The 15,166-nt window shown below is 42.5% G+C and overlaps 1 protein-coding gene across 1 annotated transcript in view; it reads right to left on the reverse strand.

The window, feature by feature from the left end:
* The window catches only part of egfem1 (EGF-like and EMI domain containing 1), a 48,081-nt gene that overhangs the window by 12,863 nt on the left and 20,052 nt on the right, over window positions 1-15,166 (reverse strand). Inside the window, 5 exon segments of the mRNA XM_070543239.1 lie at window positions 8,663-8,791; window positions 9,023-9,154; window positions 9,241-9,369; window positions 9,745-9,876; window positions 10,072-10,197. Coding sequence (XP_070399340.1) covers window positions 8,663-8,791; window positions 9,023-9,154; window positions 9,241-9,369; window positions 9,745-9,876; window positions 10,072-10,197 — 648 coding nt within the window.

The following is a 15,166-nucleotide window of genomic DNA, read 5'->3' on the forward strand; positions in this document are numbered from 1 at the left end:
CACTGGTGCCTTGCCTGCTAGCGTTTAGAAACATAGACTCTTCCTTTTGAGTCTTTGTTTATAGGTAGACGCAACGTGTGCACACACACACACACACACACACACACACACACACACACACACACACACACACACACACACACACACACACACACACACTGTGCTATCATTGAAATACTCCATTTCTTCAGCTAAATGAGCTCTTTAAGACAGCAGGATTATTTCCAGATCCCTGGTTGTGTAAAAGCCACTGCTGTCAGCCCATAAAGAAGGCCCAGGGACCACACAACCAGCGAGAGAGCAGGCCACAGAAACAGAGCGCATAGAGACAATAGAGAATAGAACTTCCTGGTGTCATTCAAGGCCCGCGCAACACTTAAACAAGCGATCAAATGCCGCGGATGTTCAGTGCCAATCAAACTGGAGTTCTTTCTTCTGCAACCAAATGAGTTGTTTTGAAGCAAACATCAAAGATCCAGACCAGTGCAGGACCCATGTCTACACAAAGACCTCTTTTCTCCTCCAATTATCGACAGGAAGCATTGGCGTCGACGCCAGTACCCCAGCGATGCATTTGGAAAACTCACGAGGTGTTTAAATTTACTGGAGCCCAGGGCCGGAGTGGGACACATTTTCAGCCCTGGAGTTTCAGACCCCAGACCGGCCCACTTAACGAATTATTATTAAAATCATGTTAGAACTTTATATGTATAGTCTACAAAAGCACACTACTCGGTAAAGCCTTGTAATTGTAAAGCAAGAAAGAGTTGAAAGAGTTGAGTTGCTTTACAAGAAAGAGCAACTCTTTCTTGTAAAGCAAGAAAGAGTTGCTTTACAATGTAGGTTTATTTGAACATCAGTGCACATCTCCAACATTGTTCTTTACAACACATTCTCTAACAATATAACAATCTACATTCTGTTCAAACAGCTGTTCTGAGATTTTCAAACCTTTAAAATGAAATGACTCAGCACTCCCTTTCACACTTTTTCCAGTTTCCCTAGACTCACCTGCACACAATTAAAATAATCATCTGTAAAGCTTTGGCACATTTGATATGGAAAACACATCTTTGTAACCAATTAAAATATTTTCTATGGCAAAATATGCAGGCTTATTTAATTTTACTTTCATTCTAATAACGATCTGTTGTGGGCTTTGTGCATTTACTAACAGAAATACATCAGGTCACTACTATTATTTGGGCATTAAAATTATTATAATGAAACTGATGTTTGCTTGTTTGCACATGAGTTGGCTCACCTTCTATCCCAACAGGAGCAATACCCTCACTGCTGGCTCCTGGCTCTTCTTCTGACACTACATTGTGTGAAAATTGTCACAATTCAGCATTCATTTTCCTTTTTTACATGCTTTCTGATCAATGCTGAATCATCTAGCATTTTAGGACACTTTCATATAGAGCCAGGATAGTTTTCATCATATAAATTTCAATAATATTCAGTTCACTGACTCAATAAGTAATCCTACCAGTACATGCCCGCTCTGGAATTGTGGGTTTCTGCCTGGTGCTTATTAGGCCTACAGGATCTTGTGTTTGACTCTGACAAGACAGTTTGGTGGCATCAGTCACATCATACTGTAAATTATATTACATAACGTTATGTCATGATGCCATATAATTCATTATTGATGCTTAATTAACTTGAATGGTGATTTGCAGCCGGTAAAGTTTAACATCTTGACTTGCCTTACCCGTTTTATCTTCATTTGAAGTTAAAGACCGCAAGCTTGTTTGAGAAAAAAAGGTGCTCATTTTTGCACATTTAGCTGCATCCAGGGCCAGATTAAGACTTCGTTGTACCCTGGGCAACAATATTCAAGGGCCCCATCATCACGACCCAAGGATCACCATAATATGGTCACATACAGAATATTTTACTGTAATATGCAGTAAATATACTCAATGCTTGAATGCCTGACATCACGTAACCCGCTCAGGGTAACCTTTGACCCACCTTGTGTGGACTGACCAATGAGGAGAGGGTCTTAACTTGAGGCCCTCTCTTCATTGGTCAGTCTGCATGAGACTGACTCTCAACTGACGTTTAGTCATAGGCAGCGAAGCGTCTGTGCAGCACAAAAGCCCGGGTGGACAGTTTGTTTAGTACAGGGTGATCATATTTCCATTTCCAAACAAGAGAACAGGGGATCTGGTCCTATGACGTCACACTATGGCAACACCACACAAACCACGTTGGGACCCATTTTCTTGTAAGAACTAAATTAATATCAGATTCTGCCAATAAAAGGGCTCTAAAACAATTCATATGTAAATATTTAGCATATGTATTGCAAAATCTCATTTTTCTGCTTTAGTGCTGCAACAAGGTTTTAATAATAATAAATTATTATAACTTTTGTTTTACTACAGCATCGGTACGCTTCCTGTGCACAGATTATTAAGGGTGCTTGTTTCAGCTGTGAGATTAGACGATAGGATCAATGATAAAATAAGTTGTCACACACTCCATGGAAACTTTCAGAGAATCCACAAATAGTGGCTTTCAATTTCATCTGATAATATTAGAACATGTCAGTAATGTCTGAGGAGCTTTTATAAACACTGGATAACTAACAATACTGGAGAGGGTAACAATTACACAGAGGCTTCTGGGGAGCCCAGTTATGGGGTGGGTGGGGGGGGGGGGTCATTTTGCCTTGGCCCCCAAAATGTCTTGAAACGGCCCTGGGTGTGTAACTGAGTTTTGAAGGTGATTTGAATTGTATCAGATGTATAACTATGACAGGTGTATAACTTATTGTTTTTTACTGGTAAAAACTTGTAGTGGAGATAAATCTACCTACATTTTACTTTACACTTAGTTTTGTTTTCTTGTTTTTATTGAACTATTTCCTGTCCTGTCTGTCTCTCGTCTTCCTGCGTCTCCTCTAAACTCTCCAGAAAAAACTGCTGCCAGGATTCTTACTTTTTCACCTCATCAGTTACTTTTGAGCAGATCAAATGGATCTCCTGACCGCAAAGCGGAGTGCGCCTTTCGATGCTGCGATCCTGAGTACTAGTTAGTATATTAGTATTATGCAGTTGTGTGGGGAAACGTAGAATATAAAACCACACAGAATGTCCAGGTCAAGATAATTCAACCTACATGTTTACATTTATTTGAAGCAGTTTTTAAGACTTAAATTTAAAAAAATACGTTTTTTTTGCTAAAATACACCTAATAGTCATTAATTTTGTAAAGTAATTTATATGGAGATTTTTAAACTTTTCGGCCACTTAAAGTTTTTAAAAGCCATCCCCAAAATACACCCACTTGAAGACTGACAACTTTGGTGATGGGTGTTGCCCATGAACACCTGAAGCTGAAGAAGCACATTTTGCACCATCAATTGTTCCCCCCAAGCTATATTAGCTTGGATTTATTATTTTAACCTTCAATAAAAGAGAAACGAGTTAGAGTCATTTCAGTGCATTAATTATCTGCAGAAATGATGTAAAGCTCAAACAATAAACTGTTCTTTATTCAATCAACACAATATCTTAGAAGGTTTAAATGAACACAAGCAAGTTGAGAAAACTCCAGATGTTGTAAATTATGTGCCTTTATAAACATTACCAGCAACAAGGCCTAGTCCACACTAGAGGTGGGAAAAATGATCGATTCTAAGATGAATCGCGATTCAGCCGTGCATGATTCCGCATCGATGCAGCAACGTGACATAATGAGATTTTCTCCCTATGTCTATGTCGGGGGTCGGCAATCCGCGGCTCTGGAGCCGCATGTGGTTCTTCCATCCATCTGATGCGGCTCTCTGTGCTTGTAAAATAATGAATGGATATTTGACCATCTGCGTGAACCTGAACAGTTCCAACCCAGTCTTATTGTGAGACCGGCTTGACGCGTCATGCTTGTGTGTAATCATATCGTAATCATAGATTAATGGAGGTGTGCGAACGGCGCTGGCGGCACGGAGCACCGCCTTTGTCTCCGCGAACACATCAGACTACAAACACGCACATTACCAACTCCAGAAGACGATCAAAGCAGCCAAACATGAGTACAGAGACAGGGTGGAGCAACAGTTTGACAACCCCCGGAGTATGTGGCAGGGACTAAACACAATCACAGACTTTAGAGGGGGAACCAGCACACCGCAGACCACGGCCTCTCTGTGTGAGGATCTAAACGCATTCTATGCCAGATTCGACACAGCGAACTCCATGAGACCGGACAGTGAGCGCACCGTGGATGACGTCAGCGCGCACACTGTGTCTGAAGAGGATGTGCGGAGGTGCTTCAGGAGGGTGAACGCATGCAAAGCAACTGGTCTGGACGGGATTCCCGGCCGCGTCCTCAGGTCATGCGCGGGTCAGCTGGCTGGAGTGTTTACACACATCTTCAACCTTTCCCTCTCTCTGTCTGTAGTCCCAGCCTGCTTCAAAATGGCCACCATTGTCCCTGTACCCAAATCCTCCACCATCTCCACATTGAATGACTGACGACCTGTAACCCTGACCCCCATCGTGAGCAAATGCTTCGAGAAGTTGGTCAGGGACTTCATCTGCTCTGCACTGCCCGATTCACTGGACCCTCTACAGTTTGCATACCGCCACAACAGGTCCACTGATGATGCCATAGCCCTGACACTCCATGCTGCCCTGTCACACCTGGAGAAGAGAGACACGTATGTGAGAATGCTGTTTGTAGATTACAGCTCAGCATTCAACACCATCGTTCCATCGAAGCTGGACAGGAAACTGCAGGATCTAGGACTGAGCAGCTCCCTCTGCAGCTGGATCCTTAACTTTCTGTCTGACAGATGCCAGGTGGTCAGACTGGGCAGCACCACCTCATCCCCCGTCACACTGAACACTGGTGCTCCACAGGGGTGTGCGCTGAGCCCTCTCCTGTACTCACTCTACACCTACGACTGCACGGCCACGAGAAACTCCATCATTGTGAAGTTTGCGGACGACACCACAGTGGTAGGTCTCATCACCAACATCGATGAGACGGCCTACAGGGAGGAGATCAGCGCCCTGACCCACTGGTGTCAGGACAACAGTCTCACCCTCAACGTCACAAAGACAAAGGAGTTGATAGTGGACTTCCGGAGGAGCAGAGGAATACACACCCCCATCACCATCAACGGCGACGCTATGGAGAGGGTGAGCAGCTTCCGTTTCCTTGGAGTTCATCTGGCAGAGGATCTTACGTGGTCAGTGCACAGCAGCGCCTCTTCTTTCTCAGAAGACTGAAAAGATTTGGCATGAGCCGCCGCATCCTCAGGACCTTCCATCGCTGTGCCATTGAGAGCATCCTTACTGGATGCATCTCCGCCTGGTATGGCAACAGCACCGCTTACAACCGCAAAGCTCTCCAGAGAGTAGTGCGGTGTGCAGAAAGGATTATTGGAGGTGAGCTTCCCTCCCTCCAGGACATCTACAGGAAGCGGTGCCTGAGGAAAGCGGGGAGGATCATCAAGGACTCAAGTCACCCCAGCCATAAACTGTTCAGACTACTTCCATCAGGAAGGAGGTTCTGCAGCATCCGGTCCAGAACCAGCAGACTGAGAGACAGCTTTTTCCATCAGGCCATCAGACTGCTGAACACTTTGCAGACACCTCACCCTCACTACTGAAACTCCAACATTACACACTCCATACTGTACATTAATGCCACTGTTTTGCACATACCAGCCTCTGTATATTTTATATCTCTTTTCTTATTGTTTACTTTATTCATTTGTAAGACACGTATATACACACTATACACACACTCACGCACTCATACGCACACACATAGAACAATATATTTAAAAAAAATAAAAAATAAAAAAAAATTAAAAAAAATAAATAAAAAATAATAATAATAATATACTTGCATAAACATTTAGTAATGTATATACATTACAACTTATACATATTATTACTTAGATTAGCCTTTTTTATATTTTGCTTGTTTTTATGTTACTGTATTTTTTCACAACTCTGTTGCTGTGAAGCTCGCACACAAGAATTTCACTCGCATGTACTGTACCAGTGTACCTGCACATGTGACGTGACAATAAAAGTGATTTGATTTGATTTTGATTTGATATTGGCGCATTCTGAGCTGACGAGGATGTGAGATTCTGGGATTCTCCTCAGACGGCTCATGGATGCGTCGCCACATTGGAGACAGGAACAAGCACTATTCAGCCAAAGTTTCGTAATCAGGGAACATTTTCTAAGTGACAAGTCTCGCTTCAGTCGGAGGAATCTTCCTGCATGCGCTCTGGTTCTGCGACATGCTCCAAGCTCGCTGTGGACCTTATGTGGTACACGCTGAGCAGTGTCCAGCTCAGATGTTCAGATGGGAATCTTTTCTTGAGTGATTTAGCTACATCTGCGATGTGCGAAATGAATAAAATGTCAGTTCGTCTGCATGCGTCGAGGTAATTCTTTCTATTCTTTCTCCGTCAAAATAAACGGTCAAATACGGGAACTGTCCGGTCAACACAACACAAGCCCTGCTTTTAACTGTTCTGTTTTCTTGTGAAAATTGTTGCAAAGAGATATAATTTAACTTGATTTCCACCAGAGCCAGGCGCACTGCGCCGTTATCTCCGTCGCTGTAAATGAGGGAAAAACAAAATGATCGGATCCTTTTCTGACCTTCCCCACCTACAAACTTTAATTACAACAATCAAACGTGACGGAGCCTGGATTTGTATTCTGAACAGTCTAAACATGTTTTAAAAAGAAACGTACGACAAAAGTGGCACCTGCTCAGTAAAACCACCAACAGGGTGAAAAACATCAAAATATTGTAGGCAGAGACGGGCTACAACTTCTGGATCCACTTTAAATCGTTTTATTGATTATCGTCTTATGAAAGATAACTTTGACGTACACGAGCGACCAGTACTGGCTGCTGTCACCTGTTGTGAGCAGCGCTCTGCTGTCTGAGGGTAGGCCCCACCCACAACGCCGCGGCTGCTGTGGCTCCCAGTGTTTTGTTTATTGTGGGAAACGGGTAATGATGGCTCTTTGATGGGAACAGGTTGCCGACCCCTGGTCTATGTGAGGACAATAAAGTTTTGAGGTTTTACAATTACTTCTGGGGGCAGAGTTGCAATGACATGCACACTGCGTTGCCCTAGCGCCAATTTAAAACAGAAATGGCGGACAGGGATACAGGGCCAACATTACCAGTAATCAAAGATGTACCCGTTACATTTAAATCGGATGTCTGGGCTAATTTCGGTTTTGGGATCCTGGATGTGAAAGAATCACTTAGCACAGTATTTGTTTACTATTTTTAAGTTCAGTAATATTCTATCTTAAAGCTGCTCTATACCGAAAACATGATTTCTTATATTATTTAAGTAATTATTGGCAGTACACTTTAAAAATGAAAATTTTTGTGTGAAGAATCGTGATGCATTTCAGACTCAAATCGAATCGTTAGGGAGATAATTGGAATCGGATCGAATCGTGAGGCAGGTAGAGATGCACACCACTAGTCCACACGTAGCCGGGTTTTTTTTTAAAAGAATATCCGCCCCTCCAAAAACTTGCATCCACACCACCTCGTTTTAAAAAAAACTGTCCACAGGTACCCGGATAAATACGTTGTTAAGGACATGCCAGACCTGTAGGCGGCAGTACTTCCCCCGTTCTTTACCTCGTCCTTCGTCTGTGGTCTTCCGCAAGGAGCAGTAATTCCGCTTGCAAAATCAAACAAGCAAAAAGCGCTTGCACAATTGATAAAGCGAGCGCAGCTCTGAGGGCATCCATGCTGTCGGCTAGTGTAAACACAGGTCGCACACGTGATGTCAGCATTTTTTTTTGTCGCGGAAAGTGACGTTGCGGACCTTAAAACTCCGGTTTTGTCCGTCCACACGCAGACACCCAAAACGGAGAAAACGCAGATCTTCACTTTGGCCAGAGTTTTTAAAAAGATCCGTTTTCGTGTGAAAAAAAAAACTCCGTTTTTGTGTGGATGACAGGCCAAAACGTAGAAAAATATCTACATTTTGGCAGATCCCCGGCTACGTGTGGACAGGGCCTAAGTGTCACGGCTGCCAGCCTGAAGAGGGAAAAAGCAGCCAGGATCACCCAGCTCTGTTGATTGACCGGACACCGCCCCTCCTCCTCCCTTCCAGGCTGCTGAGGAGCACAGCTGAGCTGAACCCATCTGATGACCAACACCTGGGATAAAAGAGCTGTGCCTTCAGCAGTCTGGGAGACAGCAGTGCAGGGGATCTGCTGTTCTCCATGATTCGTTTAGTTTTAACCCCTTCGTTCGTTCATTTGTTCATTCGTGCCTTCGTTTTGATGAGCTAAACTTTTAAAGTTTAAACTCTTGAGTGATCCTTTGGGATCTTGTGTTCATTTGTTTTAAAGGTTAACTTCATTTGTAGAAATATGAATGACTTCGTTTGGTAAAACGTAAGTTTTAACCAGGTGTTTTAATAGTTGATCATTCATCTTTTAACATTAACCTTTTTGAGTTTGTGTGTGTTGCATTATCTTTATAATGCTCGTCGTCTGTTTTGCTCGTTTTTAGAACCTTTTTATAACAATAAAACCCTTTTAATATCCACTGTCCAGTTTTTATGTTATCCCCATCCTTCACATTTGACCATCTCAAGTCGGGGACGTAACAATAAGCAATATGAATATTATACCTTTTTCACAGTACGTTCCAGTAAAGCCACGTGTGCATGTGCAGGCTCCGCTCACGTGGTCACACAGGGCTCCATTCTGACACTGACACCGCTGAGAGCAGCTGTAGCCATAGCTGCCATGTATGCACGCTGCACAGGATGGTGAGAGTGGACACAATGAAAGAAAATAGCATTCTGAGGTCAAATGTTTGGAATTCTCAGAGTCCTACAGCAGAAAACTTGCAAACAGTTTAAAACATGCATGGAGAATTTTATGACGACAAAATATAAAATCAAAATTGAATCAATTCAAGCCAACTAAAGTGTGCTTTAACTGCAATCACTCTCTAGGTGGCAGTATTTACCACGGTCCCAACTCACTCTCTTGACAGTGAATGCCGGTGTATCCTGCCTCACACACACACTGACCGCTGACCGGGTCACAGCCCATGGAGCGGTCCTGACACTGACAACTGCTGGTGCAGCCCGGACCCCAGAAACCAGGTCCACACTCTGGAAAGCACAGAAAAACCAACAGGAACACGGTTCGTTTTCTGCTATCTGATTAGTTTTGTTTGTCTGTTCAATAAAGTTCTTACAGGCTGTACAGTCATGTCCTCTTTTGCCAGGAGGACAGAGGCAGAGTCCAGTTTTTGGGTCACAACTCCCACCAGGGTGGCAAGAGCACGGCGTCAAACAGCCTGGTCCATGGAGCCCTGAGGGACACTCTAGAAACGGTGATGAATCAGAAAAAAAAGTCATTAATCATATTTTACTCATTATCCAAACAACAATTCTTTTTATGATAAAATATGTAAAATGTAGCAACTTTTAAATCAAAATTAAAAATGTTCATGCATTCATCAGCCTTTGAATAAATGTTTCTTATGCTGCAGCTTCTGCACGGTAGCTGCTCACCCTTTAACTTTGACTGTTATCTGATTTTTCAATCTGAATTTTGCAGTTCTTGCTCCCGGAAAGCAAATTGAATTGACTCTGTGTATGAACTGTGCTATAAAGCTGCTTAAATAACAAAATAAAGAAATGACAAAAATATAACACATCTATTACTTTGATTTCTGTCAACTTTTATGCAAACTCACCTTTTTGACAACGTTTTCCTGCGAAGCCTGGCCTGCAGTCACACACTCCCATTTGTGTGTTGCAGGAGCCATTATTCCCACAGTCAGGACAGGAATGTTGACACTTCATTCCCCAGAATCCATCAGGGCAGTCTGGACAACAGAAAATCTGAGAAGGTATAACTCCTGCTGCTTATTTTACATAAAACCTGATGTGCTGAAAACCACACTGACTGTTTTGTGAGCTAAATACGCTATGTTGTCATGTCACTGAGTTCAGACTGGACCTCGTGGGCTTGTGTTTTCTCTGCAAAATACAATTAAAGAACAGTTTGACAAAAGAAATACCTTCCTGGCATGAATTTCCTGTCTTCCCAGCAGGACAAATGCACTCGCCGGATACGGGATCACAGGGAGCTCCTCGGCATTCGCAGGTCAGGTGACAGTTTTCGCCATAGTGTCCTATTTGACACGCTGGCAACAAACAAACAGAAATAAATTAAGAGCAGACACAGAATGTTGTTAGGAAAGAGTCCCACATAGAGAAAGTTTACTTATTCAGCCTCAGCCAATAGCTTCTGTGGTTGGAACTCAAGTCAATCCTCTGACTTACAATCGAGCACTAGAAACTTTAGAAAAAATTAATTATGCTTTTTTTTGGGTGAAATTCAGCTGACCTACATGGGGACTTTGCATAAATGCTGACTTATTTAACTGTAAGTAAACTCAATGTTATTTTACTTCCATCCACAAAGTTAAGATTCAGCTCATGAACAATATCAGTATCACTCTGGTGCGCTGCACAGAGACTTGAACTTTTTTTCAACCTTCAGAGTAAACAGCCCCAGGGTGTGCAGGAACAGTCGTCTGTGTGTGGTGGTGTGTTTTTAATAGAATATTTCAGGCGGCTGAATTCAAGAGGAAAACATTTAGTTAACTTCTAAATGTATTCAATGAATAAAAGTACCAGGGTGAAAATAGATGTGTGTGTGGGAAGTAAAGACCCTGAAATAATTCAGTTAAATGTGGTTATTTGTGTATGATACACGTTCTCACACCCTAAGCGTAGAAAAATAACGCGTGTGACGGTGCGTCAAAATATGACGATCAGGGTGCCCCAGCGTGTCGGGAAAGGATGTGCAGGGACACGCACTCCGTATCAGACGCCCGCGGTGACACGGACATTAAACCGACATTTCACCTCAAACCTCCAGCGATTTTACCTTCCCCTCACCCCCATCCTAACCTTAACCCAGTATGTCTGTTTCAATGGATGGGATGGCTGGATCTACATAATTTACAGTCATCAAAGAAATGCTACTTTTTCACATTTTAAATAATTTTCTTGAGCCAGTATGTGCTAAAATGACCCTTTACAGGGTTAATGAAATGTCACTCAGACCCCCACCACCCTGTGTGGCCAGAATACAGCAATTGCAACTTCAGAGTACCAGGCCGCCACCTGTCTCCCCAGCCTTCCTTAGTGTCTACAGGAGTGATTCATCACTAAATTAAACAAATTAGCTGTGTTCATGATCTAAAAGATGCAGGAAATGTGCTGGAAGCAGACTGCAGAGCCAGGTATGTGAGCTCCATTTTTTTTCTAAGCCCAAAAGACCGGACTCTGAAGTTGCAAATGCGGTATTCTGGCCACAGAGGGCGGTGGGGATCTGAGTGACATTTCATTAACCCTGTCATTTTAGCTCATACTGGCTCAAAAAAGTATTTAAAAATATGAAAAAGTTGCATTGTGTCTCTGTAAAGCTTGAAATTATGAAAACTTGGGGGTGTGTCTTTTTGAATGACAGGTAACAAACAGGTAACAAATGATCCGTCAGCGCTAGCGGCTTGCTCTACTGCTTGCTCCAGAGAAGGTCTCAGCCTCTGACTCACGTTAAGTGTTACAGCCTAGAAGGTAGAGAATACTAGAGTCACTCAGCCACAATTATCTTATTTCAAAAAGCATCCGCCAACCTCAGTTAGCTTCAGTTGGCTCTGGGTTAGCTTAGTTAGCTTGTAGCTACATTGACTCAAAGTTTGTTGAGTGTCAATCATCTGCCCTCACCCTCATAGCCCTACTCTCAGCTCAGTTTTTGTACTTTACATGAGAGACGAGACGTGTGACACGGCCAATGGTGATGGTGGGAACCGCTCACTAGGTTTCAGTAAAGCTCTTCAGAAACCTACAAGTGAAGCCATGGAAGCTCTGTTCATTATATATATATATATATATATATATATATATATATATATATATATATATATATATATACAGTCTGACATTCGCCCAAGCATACCAAAACCAAACAATCCTAGACGCCCTTCATCTGTCCTCACACCCTTGTAATTTTTGAAAAAATATTTATGAGCACATGAGCACACTGTGGATTTAATTTTAATAGAAGACATGCCAGTTTTTAACATATGATTGTTTGAATGCTGTAAAGTGATCCTGTTTCTCTTTATAGTTAGTTTATTATTCTGCTTCTGTACATTTTTGGCATTTAACTACTTCCACAATTCTTCAACTATTTACACAATGTTGGTATCAAAACGTTCAGCTCGTTCAGCTTATGCCAACAATGACTTTTGGTATTAAAATATTTTATACTTTGAGATATTCAGCTTTTTCTGCGATTTTTGGTCCCATTGAAATGAATGGGATTGCTAAATTTTCAGCTAAATCCTGTCACTTTTTTTAACTTTAACCTAGAGATTTCACTCAAGTTTCAACAAACTCACAAGACTTTCAGCTATTACTGGTTACAAAATATTTTTGATATCTATTACAGTTTTTCTAAGATCACAGGTAGAATTTCAGGTACGACTTGAGATTGTCAGAAAAAATCACAAAAATTATAATGGGCAGAGATAGGAGCAGTGACCCTCCTTTGCTCCATTTCTGTCCTGAGAAAACCGTAAATCCGATTGAGATGAGACACACACTGGCTTGCAGCTAACGGATATACCTTTGTTTTGACCTATAAATCATGAATGTACTCTAAACATTGTGGTAGTTTTTTTTTATTTCTTTGAGAATATTCAAAATTTTAAAAATGTCTCTCACCACTCTAAACTGAAAATTCCACTTCATATTTTCTGGAAACAACTCTTTCCAACACCCAGACCGTTTGGAGTAACAAAACAAATTATATCTCAAAACGTAGGAATTTTTGTCAGCTTTTCAGAATGGATTTCATTTTGTCCTTAAGTGTTACGGTTCTTTCTCTACAAACCTCAGGAGGAGAGACCCTGATTCCGCCTCATTGAAACCCATGTTAAAGGAACAGATATTTTCTCCTCCAATCGGCTTCAGACAGCTAAAATTTTCTCGTCATAGCTTCTAGACAATTCATGGCAGGCACATAAAAATTCACACAGATGACCATCAAAGCCTTCTGCCGCTCACACTTTTTGAATTTTTCCAATAGGTGCAGCATGTTTTGAATGGCGATTAGACGTTTCACAGGTCTGGAATGACATCTGAGCAGCTGAGCACTGTTAAATGCATGATTTATGAAATATTGAAAAAGAAATTTCCACCAACCACATCTTTTATAGTACACTAAGGATATTCTCTAATTCGTTTGGTTATTTTGTCCGCTTTGAAGTGATGTCTTCGGTTTTGCTAATGGTATTACATTTTTTGTGCTACAAGCCCCAGAAAGAGGACTGTGCCAGCTTTCTTCCATTTAAACCCCTTTAAAAAAAAGGCACCTGTGGCGAACAGACAGCTGCAATGTTCTCCCCATATCTTCTAGAAAATTTGTGGTAGGCACGCAAGACTTCACACACACATGACCACCAAGCCTTCTGCCACCCACGCATTTTGAATTTTGCTAATCGGTGCAGTACTTTTCGAATGGTGATGAGAAGTTTGACAGGGCCAATTTCACTTCTGAAGGACAGATTTAAAGACTTCTCGCATTAACAGGAGTACAGAGCCTCCAACAGGGAAAGGCGGGAAAACAGTGCTGCTCTCTGATTGGTTAAGAGTGTTTAACCATTTTCTGTCCAAGCAGGATCCAGCACCCACACAAATGATACATCAAACCAACCAGCTTGGTATCAGGATCTTGTATTAAATTTTAAATGCGTTATCTGTTACCATGGTAACAAGTGCATAAGGATATCCCCAAACAAGTCTCATTGAAGTGAATGTGAAAAGCCGATTGAGCCTATAACATACTGCTGTGTCTTATCTTTCTGAGCTCTATACACTTAAAACTAGCAGCATAGCTGACATTTTAACACTAGTCAGAAGGCAGGAACTGCCCCCTCCTCCTTCGCTGCTCTCTCATTGGCTAAGAATTTTCAATCGTCTTCTGCCTAAAAGGAAATATGCACCCACACATATGATACATCAATTCAACCTGCTTGGTCCCAGGAGACTTGGGGTGTGTCCGAATCCACAGGAAGGATGCTTGTAACCCCGGCTTTCCACAGCAGCCGTCAGCAGCACGTTACTGCAGCAGCACGTCATAGCTGCTGATAGGAACGGCTGTGGTCAACAGAACCTTTTCCACTGGAGCCGTCAGCAGCTGTCAGCAGCGCGAGTCGGCCGCGTCTCAGGAGCAGCATGTCGCGGCCTTTACGCGCCGGTTCTATTTCCTACGCGCGACGCCTCTGAAACGGGTCAAGTTCGACATTTTTGGGGAAGGAAAGACAGGAAATTGGACGCGGAAATGGAGAGAAGCTCCCGAGATTTTCAGAATAAAGAACGTACTGCCTTCCGGTTGCTTTACTTTAAAAAATGTTACTAACTGTGCGGCCCCGTGAGAAGTTATCACCTAGCTAGCGGTCTCCTTTGTTTTTCAGGTCCGTATTGGCGATTATAAAACGGACAGAACATAAAAACACAAACATTTTGGAGCCATGTTGTAGTTTTCTCCTGCTTGTTGTTGTGTTTACTGACGAAGTCACTCGTGTGACTTCGTGCTCTGTCGGTGACAGCTGCTCCCCTGCTGATTCGCGTCTCGTGGGAAGGGCCAAGCAGCAGCTTACGCGAGCAAGACGTGCTGCTGCAGTAACGTGCTGCTGACGGCTCCCGTGGAAACCCGGGGTCAGAATGCATTTTGAGGTCGATGACATCACAGCGCACCGACGAGTACTGTCCGAATTCCAAGAATACTCATTCTCGCTTCCTCAATTACGTTCTCGCTCTGCCCACATTTCGAGGACGAGTCTGTTGTATCCTCACAAAACAAGGCTATCCCAGCATGCTTTGCACGCCGGCTGTGGATTTTTGACAGAAAGAGCAAATGGGGAGAGCTACGAAGTTTTAAACGTAAGTTTGTTAAAAACTAGCCGTAGAAACCTAAAAAGCTTAAAGCAGTTCGGTTTATAGACATTTTTTGTTTGTATATTTGTTTCTTAAATTACATTTTAGGCAGAAACCAGCCAGAACATGTTTGTTACATTGGTTCCAGTTACTCCCGTTACT

This window comes from Nothobranchius furzeri, chromosome 13 (genome assembly GCF_043380555.1).
Source record: "Nothobranchius furzeri strain GRZ-AD chromosome 13, NfurGRZ-RIMD1, whole genome shotgun sequence".
In the NCBI taxonomy this organism is placed as follows: Eukaryota; Metazoa; Chordata; class Actinopteri; order Cyprinodontiformes; family Nothobranchiidae; genus Nothobranchius; species Nothobranchius furzeri.